A 13,823-nucleotide genomic window follows, 5' to 3' on the forward strand; every position below is an offset into this window, starting at 1 on the left:
AATTCATTTAAATTCTATATAAAATGGTCAACCACCAAGAATATTTTCACTGAAAACTGACCACAAAGTAAACTATATGTGAGCTGTTAGCAGCAAAGCTCATAAACAATGATGATCACAGATTCTGGTGGAATAAATGGGAAACTTGTTCTATTGTAGATGATTCAACAGCCAGAGGGCTAAAATTTAAAGGAGTCTCTAAGACAGACAATATTTTTCTCAAGACAACTCAATGAATTGTTCTTGTTAAGAATCCAATGAGATATGGAAAAAGATTCAACAGCTTTCCAAGACTAATTGGTCCTAATTTGTACCACCAAAGGGATAGAGAAGAATGTTGGAAAGACTGAAAAACTATTTCTAGAAGAGGGGATATGCAATGTGCCAAATGATATTTTTTTCTTTGCTATAGCATTCACCAAAAAGTAGAACAAGCATATTTGCTGTAAAAAGGAAGTCTTTAAAGTTGACCTCCGTTCAAGATTAGGTGGAGGCTTTCCAAGAAATGGTTGATATACAGTTAAATTTTCAACCAAAATCACAACAGATTCCAGGAAAATCAAACTAGCTCTTATCATCAACTTCCCCTCCACTCAAACCAACTGGTCCTCCGTTATCTGTACAACATTCATTTCACTGCTTCAGAACCTTTCTACTTCAGCACCAGTGGTGGAATTTACATGCTGATAAGCAAATTTTACTTGCAGACTGTACAGGCACACAATTCATGCCCACAGGTCTTGCTTTTCTTTGTAGGGAAATTATTGGGACATTTTCAATTTAATCTGCTTTGTCAACCATCAAAATATATTTACAGACTCTGCCCAATTTAGTTAATAAACTTTTAAAAAATCCTATATCCCCAACCTGACCATTTCACAAGAAGCATTTGAAGAAACATCTGGCATAAAATTCATGTCACTGACTACAATTCTTCCATGTAATGAATGTCAAACATTCAATAGTTGTTCAGAAAATCTGGCTGAGCGGTGTCACGACAACAACCTCACTCTCAATGTCAGCAAGACCAAGGAGCTGATTATTGACATCAGGATCCATGAGCCAGTCCTCATCAGGGGGATCAAAGGTAGAGAAGGTCAGCAACTTTAAATTCCTTGGTGTTATCATTTCAGAGGATCTGTCCTGGGCCTAGCATGTACTGTAAGTGCAATTGTGAAGAAAGCACAGCAGCACCTCTATTTCCTTAGAAATTTGTGAAGATTCAACGCAACATCTAAAACTTTGATAAACTTCTATAGATGTGTGGTGGAGAATATATTGACTGGTTACATCAGGCCTGGTATGGAAACACCAATGATCTTGAATGGAAAAGCTGGCAAAAAGTAGCAGATACGGCCCAGTCCATCACAGGTAAAGCCCTCCCCACCAATGACCCCACCTACATGGAGCGTTGTCGCAGGAAAGCAGCATCCATCATCAAGGACTCCCATTACCCAGGCCATGCTCTCTTCTCACTGCTGCCATCAGGAAGAAGGTACAGAAGCCTCGGGACTCACACCACTAGGTTCAGGGACAGTTATTACCTTTCAGCCATCAGGCTCTTGAACCAGCAAGGATAATTTCACTCGCTCCATCACTGAACTGTTTCCACAATCTGTGGACTCACTTTCAAGGACTCCTCACCTCATGTTCTCAATATTTTTTTATATTTGCTGTTTTGTTGTCTATTGCACATTGACTGTTTGCCTGTCCTGTTGGGTGCAGTCTTTTATTGATTCTGTTATATTTCTTGGATATATTGAGTATGCCCAGAAGAAAACAAATCTCAGGGATATATATGGTGGCATTTATGTATTTGTATAATAAATTTACTTTGTGAACTTTGAACCAAGATTAAACCGACTGACATGCATACTGATATTTATTGGACCTTCGTTGAGTTTCCAGTAAAATAATCTGACTTTAGAATTATATTCACAACACCATACAATTAAGGATGGCAAAGAAAGTGAAGGTTGAGTGAGAATCAATTATCAATTTTAAAAGATTGAACCTGTGAGCAACACAGCTCACTAAGCAGATGTACCTCAAATTTACTGGAAAACTTTCTTTGAAAAGTAAAACACACAAAACCAAACCCTATTGCATATTCCCAACAAAAGATTTTACCAGAGAATACAACAGCTCCGAGTTCAAGGCCTCCCCCAAGTGGCTTCTACCTAATGCCCAATCACTGGTATGAACTTTATTAGTTCCCTTTGTCTCTTCCTAATTCTTATTGTCCCAGGCCGCATACCTGATACAAGCAATGGCAGACGCTTCGCAGCTGTGGGGGAAACTCGGATGAGGAATTAATGATTGCATGGAAAAATCTCTGCGTCATTTGCAGTAAATTCCGCTGATTTTCATCCAGGCTTTCCATTGGTTCTAACCTGTTGAGTAGTATTCACATCATTACTCATTTGGATCGTCAAAGAAACGCACACAAAACACCAGGAATACAGATTTCTTAAATATAGCAGCATATTCATTATTTTCCACAACTTTTGCATGAAATACTAAATTCTACATCCTTTATATTCTCCTAGACCAACTTCATTTAATGAGAACCCATGCTTGTCTGTTTTGTGTGATAAATTTGCAGTTGACAAAACGACAGAAGCTTTTCATGTTGTTTGCCAAACTGAAAACACCAGGCTGCCTCATCTGGTTTATAAACTAACAACACTGGGTTTCGACAAAAAGAAAAGTGTGCTTTTAGGATCTGAAGGACATGGAGATGGCCTCATTGAAACAGGCAACATATAATAAAAACCTCAGCCATTTAAGATACACATTCTTCCAGTCTGGTGTCGCCAGTACAATCTTCTGTGCAGTGGTGTGCTGGGGCAATGGCATCAACATGGGTGATGCCAACAGGCTCAATAAACTGATTAGAAAGTCTCTATTATAGGAGTCAAACTGGACGCCCTGGAGGCTGTGCTAGAACAAAGTACCCTATGGAAAATCCTGGCAATTTTGGATAGCTTTTCTCACCCTTTGCATGCTATCTTGGCTGAACAAAGGAGCACCTCTACTAATAGACTAAGACAACTGTGCTGCTCCAAAGAGCGTTATATGAGGTCATTCTTACCCTGCCATTAGGCTCTATAATGAGTCAACCTATAGCCGGGGAAGTGATGATCCCCTCCTGTTAGACTGTTTGAGGTGACTTATTTTTTTATTATTTCTCCTTCTCTTCTCATATTTATATCTGTGCACTTGTAATGCTACTGTGACGCTGTAATTTCCTTTGGGATCAATAATGTATCTATCTATCTATACCATCTACTTCACTGAGACCTGACAAATTCACGGGTTAAAAAATGGTTTAGAATTTAGATCCCGTTCAATGTCCATGAAGGCATAAAATTAAAACAAGACTTCACCATGAGCAATCCAAGCCCAACCAGAGCCTAGGATTTTTTTTTAAATCTATCCATCCTTGAAATAGACCATCTGACCCTTCCACCGAGATGCAACACAGAGTGTCACAGGAAGTCATTCCTGCCTGTGGCCATCAAAATTTACAACTCCTCCCTTGGAGGGTCAGACACCCTGAGCCAATAGGTTGGTCCTGGACTTATCTCCTGGCATAATTTATATATTGCTATTTAACTATTGATGGTTTTATTACTATTTATTATTTATGGTGCAACTGTAACGAAAACCAATTTCCCCCAGGATCAATAAAGTATGACTATGACTATGGGTCAGGTAGCCAGGCCTGACTCAGCTCTGTCTTCACAGCACAGGGCCAGAAGTGTATTTTATCTGCTGCAGATACCATAATAAATACAATGAGCACCATTATCATAGGAACAGGAGATTCTGCAGGCGCTGGAAATCCAGAGCAACACACACAAAATTCTGGAGGAACTCAGAAGGTCAGGCAGCATCTATAGAGGGAAATAAACCGCCAACATTTCAGGATGGGTCCTGATGAAGGGTCTCGGGCCAAATGTCAAATGTTTATTCCTTTTCCATAGATGTTGCCTGACCTGCTGAGTTCCTCCAGCATTTTCTTTGTGTTACAAAGAGCAACATCTTGCACCAATGTGAACTGTGTGCAGAAGGAGAGAATATAAATGGATTTATGTCAGAATAATGCGGCAAAAGTGAGATAGTGTGATTTTTAAAAAAGTGTTTGCAATAAAGCAATCTGTGGTATTGTAAAATTTTTAATGTAACACAATAATGAGCAAACAGTAAACATTAAGATAATCCTCTTTTGGCCTTATAAATAGCGTAAAGAAACTACTTATAAGTGTCTATCATCAGCCAGTGCCCCAATGATATGTCCGTTTTCAATAAAATTGATTGTGGTATCACAATAATGAGCATTATTAAGCATTTTTTTACAGATGCCCTATGGAGAGCATTCTGACTGGTTGCATCACCGTCTGGAGCGAAGGCTCCGGTGCACGGGATTGGAAAAGGCTACCGAGGGTTCAACGCTCAGTCAGCTTCATCAAGGATCCCACTACCCAGGATCATTACCTACCATCAATGAGGAGCTGCACTCTGAAGACCCACACTCAATGTATTAGGAACAGCTTCTTTTCCTCTGACATCAGATCTCTGAATGGACAATGAACACTATCTCTCTTTTTTGCTCTCTTTTTGCAAATTGTATTGATATTTTTATGTTTTTATTGTAACTTGTAGGATTTTTTAACGTCTTGCAGTGTACTGCTGCTGCAAAACAACAAATTTCACAACATATGTCCATCAAACCATAGAGTCTAACTAATCTATTCGGCTCATCATGTCTGCTCCACCATTCCATCATGGCTAATTTATCTTCCCTCTCAACCCCATTCTCCTTCCTTCTCCCTGTAACCTTTGACACCTTTACTAATCAAGAACCTATCATCCTCCGCTTTAAATATACCAATGACTTGGCCTCCACAGCTGTCTGCAGCAATGGATTCTACAGATTTGCCACGTTCTGGCTAAAGAAATCCCTCCCCATCTCTGTCCTAAATGGATGTCTTTGTTCTAATGGGATGTCGGTGATAATAAACCTGATTCCAATCATAAATCCCTATTCAATCTCCAGGGCACAACAACCACAGCAGCAAGGGAAAAATATTTGGTGATGCTGAACTGATCGGAGCCTGCGAGACAAAAGATGACTTCTTGAAATGTGCAAGACAAGGTGGTAACGGGCAGGCAGCAGTGGCCACTCAGCAGCCCCAACACTAAGCTCAAATGCTGCAGATACTGAAAATTTGAAATAAAACAAAGTACTGAGGACAGAAAATTCTAGTCAAAATTCTCTCTCCCCATCAGTGCAGACTGATCAGATGAGTACACTCAGCATTCACTACCAGAATCTTTACTGCTTATTTTGCAGATACACAGCTGCTACTCAACACCTAAAATATAACTTTAGCAAGTAGCCCATGCAGTGTCCCAACTCCATTACAGATCCCAGTCATAGCTGACACCCTTCCAGTAACTCATGTCATAACACATCTTGTAGATGGCAACAGAACTCCAGAACACACCATCTACAGACAGGCTAAATGCAGAACATTAGCACCAGTGATTTCCTTCAGAAATGGAAAGGTACTGGCTCTAACAGGATCAATCAAGATGGCAGAGATAAAATTAGATTATCATCATCATTATGCGCCGTGTTGTATAACGCGGGCGATCATTGTCTCATGACCATGACTGCTCTTGGCAAATTTTTCTACAAAATGCTTTCCCATTGCCTTCTTCTAAGCAGTGTCTTTACAAGACAGGTGACCCCAGCCATTATCAACACCCTTCAGAGATTGTCTGTCTGGAGTCAGTGGTCGCATAACCAGGAGTTGTGATATGCACCGGCTGCTCATACGACCATCCACCACCTGCTCCCATGGCTTCACCTGACCCTGATCGGGGGGTGGGGGAGGGGGTAAGCAGGTGCCACACCTTGCCCAAGGGTGACCTGTAGGCTGGCGGAGGGATGGATCGCCTTACACCTCCTTTGGTAGAGATGTATCTCCATCCCGCCACCCAAAAAATGAGATAGGAACCATAAAATTCCTGCTTCCATCATCTTAGTTTCATTGCTCTTGTGAGTTTGGATTGTTCCCAGTATTGGCCACAATCTGGTACCAACCCACTGTACAAATAATCCAGGATATAGTTCACAGAGCAGCACCAATACCAAATCATACCTTAATTAACATAAGCGTTAACTCAGCTCTGTTTAACAACTACGTTCAACACCCTTGTTATGATTAAAACCACCCCTATGAATTTCCACAGACTGAGCCAAAGTGCAAAAGGAGAACACTATTTAACATTGAAAAGCTGTCTAGGGTTGCGAGGTGGGAGAATAGTTCCTAACCCTAAACAGATTGTTTAGAGATGATGGCTGTTTCACCTTCTGCAGACATTGCACAATTCGATGCTGCACAACTATCTTCTCTCTGTTAAAGAGATTCCATGATGCACTCATTCGTCTTTAGACATCAGGATATTGACAAAATAAGGGAAAGTCAGCTCTAACCTGGTAGGATCAACTTCAAAGCTGAGGTGCTGTTTCTCGGGATCTTTAAGTACAGTTTTCAGCAAAGGTTCAAGTAACTTCTGTAAATAAGCAGCACCGTAGACCTGAGAGCAACGAGAACATAAGCATTAGCAAGGTAAAAGCGGTCCTTTTTTAAAATAAGCATATCCGACCATTAAAATGTCCACAGGATTGAATTAGATTTGTTAATAAAATTGTAATAACCAAGCTGCATCACCATTGTTGCGGACAGTACCATATTAAGACAAGAAACAGCCTTGTTTGTCTTTCACGTAACAAAAATGAAACACAGGTATACTATAAACAAGGAAACCTTGTCAAAAGCTGTACCCTGATCTCAGGAGACAAATTAAGTGTAAGATTTATGTCCCAATTAATATTTATGGATCTCAGATTACTGCCTCCTCAAACTTTCCAAGAACACTAAGGGGTTACTTAACACTGCCCACACACCCCCAACCTCCAATTAGAAGTTCACACATTTCTTCAATTCCTCTCAGAAAGTGGCAGAAATATTGCATTAACAATTGAAACTATCTATTGGGAATATGCTAATTAAGCCTGGTAGACTAACACTCTTTCAAAATGAGTAGATAGCAAACAGGATATTTTTCAAAATGGAAGTGTTCATTTGTGTGATTGACAACAGCCACATGGAAATTAAAATAAGTCTTTAAAAAAAGACAAGTGGAATTTTTCATGTTGTGACTAGTTAAAGTTAAGAGTCCCTATAATTATATAGGCTGCCTCCCAATTATGAACTTCTGTGGATATTGTAAATACAATCCATTATGTTATTAATTTCAAAAGTTCAACATTTATTCCTACAAACAAAACTAGTTACCTCTCTCCACTTCTAGTGATTGTTCTTTAATGATCATAGGCACTTTGATTGCCATATATATTTACATGTACTGGGAAATTGCTGTGGTGAGTTGGTGTGACATGCGAGAAAAATCGTTCAACAATTATAAAGAATTATAAAAATAAAGTTAGAGGTTAAATTAATAATAATTGGAGTAGCTTTTGTGTATTTTCTGGCTTATGGGCAAGGTCTACTTATGGACATCTGTAATGTATATTTTACTGATTGATTGATTGAGGTACAGTGTGGAATAGGCCCTTCCAGCACTTTGAGCTGTGGCACCCAGCAACCCCGCAATAACCCTAGCCTAATCATGGGACAATTTACAATTTACAGTGACTAATTAACCTACCAACCCATACATCTTTGGACTGTGGGAGAAACCCATAGGAAACCCACACAGTCACAGGGAGAAAGCATAAACTCCTTACAGACAGTGGCCGGGGATTGTCTGCATTTATCATTCCACAAATTTCAGCTATTTTAATGAATGTTGAGATCAAGTACAGAAAGAGAAGACAACAGCCAAAGAAGCTTCATATCAAACTCTCATTGGGTGAATTCAAAACCAAAATATTTTGAAATACTTGTATCTTTATTCTGTAAATAAGCAAGGTACTTTTTTAGTAAAACTGTAGTTTGAGATCCATATAAAAACCTTTTAAGAATTCAACTAATGAAGAAAAAGGTTCAAGTGATGCTCACGATCACTAACTGGATTAGAGGCAGACCTTGTATTTGGCTACTTACGTACGGAACCTGCACTTCATTGTGATTTTAAAGGAGTAGCATCCACACATCCGAGTTCCCAAGTAAACCTCGGGGCAAGGATGTATTGCTTTATAAAAATATCAAAGTTGTATCCATCATTAAGGACTTCCACCACCCAGGACAGGCCCTCTTCTCAGTTCTACCATACAGGAGTCTGAAGACCTACAGTCAATGTTTTAGAAATAGCTTCTTCCCCTTCACCATCAGATTTCTGAATGGTCCATGAATTTAAATATATTGCACTGTACTGCTACTGTAAAACAGTTTTCGCGATATGTGATATGTCAGTGATAATAAGCCTGAATCTGATTCTGAAGGTGTCACTGTTGCTGGACAGCTGACGTTTACAAGCTGTCCATTAAATTCAGCTTCTCTCTCCATAGGTGTTACCTGAGCATTTTGGGCTTCTTTAGGACTTTTATTATGGGACCAAAACTGAATAGATGATAGTATAATTAATGTAAGTTAACATTCACAGGTAATTAAAAAGATTGAAAGGAGTGAAATGAGTTACCCCATGGCAGGATGAAAATGTCACACACTTCTCAACTCTATCCTTCAGAGTATCTGAATTGTAAATATACCTTAAAGCAGAATGTCATTATTTTACTCGCAAGGCTATTGCCGCGAAAGAGAGTCTGCATGGAATCAGCTAGCTCAACTTCCTTGGAGAACATATTCCATAGCAACTGGTACAGAAGATGACGCGAATCAAATAGCGTCACCAGCACTCGAGCGAGCTCATCCTAGTGGGGGGGAGAGAAAAAGCAAACATAATGATCAATTGTAGAACTGTAGGAAGTAATCGGAGATGTTGAATAAACTACAAGAAAGAACAGCACAGGGTTAATGCATAATGCCAGTGACAAACAGCAAAAAGTTAGGTTTGGAAACAACTCTACAAAAAATATTTACAGTACTACTGCTGGCACCTACTCCCCACCATCCCCCTAAAGTAGTGGCACTTTTCTAAGTAAGTTGGCTAATATGCTTGCTTTCCAATAATACAAAAAGAGACCAAGCTATAACTCATGCTTTTGAGAGAATTAAAGATTAGCTTTTGATTTGTTATATATATATACACACACACATAGAGACATTAGAACATATAGTGAAATGTGTCGTCTGCATTAATGACCAACACAGTCCGAGGATGTGCTGGGGGCAGCATGCAAGTGCTACCTTAAGAAATTTGTTCTTAAATCTCTCAGGACTCAGTTCCAGTCACTTTACTCAATTTGAGTAATCAACCACAGTACGTATTTTGAAATCTGTCTTAAATCCAGAACTGGGAAGGATAAGAGTTAATTTTTTACTTCCCACCCCCAACCAAATTTGTCAATTTTGGAGGAATTATGCAAGTCCTGTTTTCTCATATTTTCAGCATGGAAAATAAACACATAGCAGAAGGCTTCAAGTTAACTTTTGCCATTTACATTGCAAAATTAAATTATTTTCCCAAATTTTTGCTGATTTTCACTGGCAAGAATTTTGCAAGAACAAGATTCAGGTCTAGTGCTCAGCTCCAACCCAAGTCATGCTAACTTATTAAAACTGCTACTCACACCTTAGTTCCATTAAGCTGCCATAAGCATATCACCACCACAAGGAAATGACTAAAGGACTATTTTTAAGTTTTCTTCTAAAAGCAGTTGGAGGATTATTGCAATTGGTTGAAGAGTGCATTTTGCTCGTGTGCACATTTTAAGATTTCCTACCTGTTGGTTGAGATTTGAGACAGGCCCAATGGAAGTCTGCAGTAAAAATGAAGAATTGCAGTTTTTTGAGCTACATTGGTGCAATACCTTTCAAGAAATTGCAATTTGTAAAACTCAACTTTGGAAACTGTTTAATGGGTCAGATGTATTCCAGTTCCACTGAGGCTGGCATATGGGGAGAGCAAAAGCAATTTCAGAGGGCAGGCAGAATCCCACTCCAGAAAGTCACCAGCTCATTTGAGACGGGTCCCGACTCCCATTCCTGCGGGAAGTGCCTGACCTCTGCTTCCAGCTTATCTCTCAGGAATTGCGTAATGAACCAACTTGCCAAATTTGGTGTGGGGTGATGAAAAGAAGCAGCAGACAAGTCAATTTCTACATCAGCAAAATGACATACCATTTTGCAATACTACTAAAAAGCAATTTGCTTTAGAGGTTTGAGCATGAATCAGAGTGTATTAAGGAATTAATAAATAAACAAATGTGTTTTCCATTAAGGCATGAAACATAAAGTGGTCCAAGTATGGCTGACAAGAGACAATCTAATATTTGATTGAAAAATAGCTTATAACGTTAATCAAAAGAGCAGTAAACTTGCTGTTTAAGAACATTTTTAAAATTTCAACAAATGAGGACAAAGGAACTGATAAAGAAAGGGAAACTACAAGAGCAAGCGACAAAGTTTTTACAGGCAGGTAAAAAAAATACCATATACCAGCAAAAGTTAATGTGAGTACGATATAGACTGCGACAGAAGTTATATTGGGAAATAAGGAAAAGGCAGAGAAATAAAAAAGATAGCAGATGACCACATAAACCTCCTGGAAATAATAGAAAACACAGAGTGAATGAGAAACTGAAAGAAATGATCATTACTAACAAATCAGTATTGGAGAAATGAATAGGAATGGACATCAATTAAATCTTGAGGACCTGATTGTCTAGATCACAGTTTTGATAGAGGTGGCTAAGGAGACATTTACAAAATCCCACAGATTCTAGAACTGCTCCAATAGACTAGAAGGTAGAAAATGTGACTTCACTAATTGAGGAAGTGAAAACACATGAACTACTAGACTAATTTTACTTGCAGTAGGAAGGAAAACACTACAATTTATCACGGAGATGGCAAGTAACAGAGAACTTTGAAAAAAAACTGTGTGGAGCCAACACTGACTTTTGAAGTTGTAAACAGCAAGGAGTTATGTAGGTTTTCAGAAGGCCTTTGCTCATGTACCACCTGAAAGATTATTAAAAAGAAATTAGTATTTGTGAGATTGACAATTGGTTAACGGACATAGACCAGGAGGAACATATGGGTTGGGAGGCTGTGATTGGCAAAGATATGGCGTATAAACTACAACAGGGAAATATGAGGTCAGCCTGTTAGCAGAATAAAATAGAAAAGCCAAGTATTTTTTAAATGGTAAGCAATTCAAATGTGTTGGTGCTCAAGGGACCTGGGAGTCTTCGTACATGAATCACTTCAAATTAACATACAGGTAGAATAAGCTACATTCAATTAGGAAGCCAAAAAGTATGTTGGCCATTCATAAAAGGACATTTGATCTCAAGAGGAAAAGGCAATTATACAGGGCCATGGTGAGACTCCATGTGGAATATTGTGTACGGAGTCTGATCTCCCTACCTAAAAAAGGATATGCTGTACTTGCAATGTAAGGAGCAGCATGAATACTTTCCAAATTGATTCCTAGAATGGGTGGGGGTGGAGTGAGTGTGGTGTGCAAGTACCCAAAAAGAGGAGAATAAGGAAACTGGGACTATACTCACTTGAATTGAGAATAATGAGAAATCTCTTTGGATAAAATTCTCATCAAAATTCTTGTGGTGATTGACAAAGGGAATAATGAATTAGATTAATATCTACCCTCGCTGAGGTAGTTGGAACAGGGGGCCAAAATAAGCTAGCTATTCAGGACTGAGATGAGAAGAGGTTTCTTCACCCAAAGGGTAGTGTATCTTCAGAATTCTCCACACTTGAGATTTGTGAACGCTCAGTTACCGAGTTAAGATTAGTGGATACTTTTTAAAAAATCAATGAATTTGGGGTTAGGCAAGAAAGTAAAGCAACAGTCATTTTTTAATTTTTTTTTTTATTTATTAAGATACAGTGCGGAATAAGCCCTTCTGGCCCTTTGAGCCACGCCACCCAGCAATTCCCCCAATTTAACCCTAGTCTAATCACGGGACAATTTACAGTGACCAATAACCTGCCAACCGTTACGTCTTTGGAATGCGGTAGAAAACCGGAGCAACTGGAGGAAACCCACCTGGCCACGGGGAGGACGTACAAACTCCTTACAGATAGCAGCGGGTATTGAACGTGGGTCCTGGTGCTGTGAAGTGTTGTGTTAACCACTACTCTACCTTGCCGCTCAAGTAAAGCAAGTCATTATGTCTTGATGGTGAAGTAGGCAGAAGGGAATAAATCGACTATCGCTGCTTCTGTTGCTTGTGCTCTTAAAGTGTTAATGCTTTGGTGCAAATTATATGTGGGCTTCCTTTTACATCTGAGCAGCATATCCATATAATGAGCTATACAGAGAACTGTAGTTAATTTCAAAAAAATTTAAATGGAATTTATGTACTTCTATAATTACAAATGCAACACACAAGATGTGAAGGCATATCAGGTTTGGAGAGAAGTCATAAACTCAAGAGATTCAACAGATGCTGGAAATCCAGGGCAACACACAGACAAAATAGTTGGAGGAATACAGAAGGTCTAGCAGCACCTATGGAGGGAAATAAACAATCACATTTCGAGTCAAATCCCTTCATCATGACTGGAAAGGAAGGGGGAAGAAGCCAGAATAAGAAAGTTATGGTAGGGTTATGTAACAGAATGGATAATTAATAAATACAGAGAAAAAGGAACCCACATTTATCACTCTGATCCATGTGCAAATACCTTCATGCATGTTAATGTTAATTAACTTAAGGTTGTAATTATAGCACTAAGAACATTCAACTAAAGTAGGAAACTGAGTAAATCATTCTTCTGAAGACCAGTGTTATGAAGTTCATTTGTGACATGTACAGTTCTAATTAGATAACAAAATGTAGAAAGGGAGAGCAAATGACATAAATACTACACCTAACAGTAAAGCAATCCTGCTTCAGAAATCATCCACTCGGAAATTTAACAATAAAGGATCAAACTCAAGAATCTTGAAGCTTTGCTGCCATCATCAGGCATAATACTGACTTGTTTCTCTTTTTCAATAAAATAGTCAACCTTGTGCAGTGTTAGAGGAAAGAGACAGCCAGGTTCCTCTAGATCACCATCTATCAATCTGGCCATCATATGATAATCAGTCGTTCAGCAATCACACAAATTTGTTAGCAGCTGGCCTATGAAAGACCAAGCAACAAGGAAAGGCAAGCTGAACAATGGTGGACAGCCTTAAGCAGAGCTCCAAAGACACCTGCACTTCATAAGCCTGCTGTATTGATCATATGGTGCACATCACATAACCCTATTGTATTACAGAATATTGTCTGAAGTAAATGCAACTAATTTTCATTTAAATAAATCAGCATTATTGATTCCACTAACTCCATAATGAATAATGAATAGTTACTTGGTAAAATATTGCTTTGATTTTGCTCTCCTTGAAATGATGTCTTGAAGTTTTTCGTCTTGAAAATGTGAAGCAGCTACTCAGAATCTACATTATCTGGTCTTTTTTACAATCCTTAAAGCAGCAATTATGTCCTCTCTGAGTATTTTTTTTGCAAGCCAGACCCTGCTCATAATACAAAATCACTCTTCAATATAATCCTTCTATTGTTTTGGCTTCATCTTGTGTATTTTTCTCATTGCCGAAATAACCTTTGTACTGTAGCAATCACACAGAATCCTAAAAGTATCCATATCAGTGAATTAGAAAATTCCTACTTCACTATTTTGACCTTC

At 38.8% G+C, this 13,823-nt stretch overlaps 1 protein-coding gene across 7 annotated transcripts in view; it reads right to left on the bottom strand.

Annotated features, from left to right (window-relative positions):
- Positions 1 to 13,823, bottom strand: part of nf1a (neurofibromin 1a) — a 374,121-nt gene that overhangs the window by 196,283 nt on the left and 164,015 nt on the right. For 4 of the 7 annotated variants that reach the window (XM_072243431.1, XM_072243435.1, XM_072243432.1 and 1 more), the window contains exons 27-30: positions 9,884 to 9,919; positions 8,750 to 8,911; positions 6,509 to 6,612; positions 2,258 to 2,393 (exon numbers count right to left, since the gene is read on the bottom strand). In XM_072243431.1, the coding sequence (XP_072099532.1) occupies positions 2,258 to 2,393; positions 6,509 to 6,612; positions 8,750 to 8,911; positions 9,884 to 9,919 (438 nt within the window). The remainder of the gene's footprint in view (positions 1 to 2,257; positions 2,394 to 6,508; positions 6,613 to 8,749; positions 8,912 to 9,883; positions 9,920 to 13,823) is intronic. The other 3 variants (XM_072243433.1, XM_072243436.1, XM_072243434.1) reach the window with 1 other exon arrangement.

Source organism: Mobula birostris, chromosome 25 (assembly GCF_030028105.1).
Source record: "Mobula birostris isolate sMobBir1 chromosome 25, sMobBir1.hap1, whole genome shotgun sequence".
Classification (NCBI taxonomy): domain Eukaryota; kingdom Metazoa; phylum Chordata; class Chondrichthyes; order Myliobatiformes; family Myliobatidae; genus Mobula; species Mobula birostris.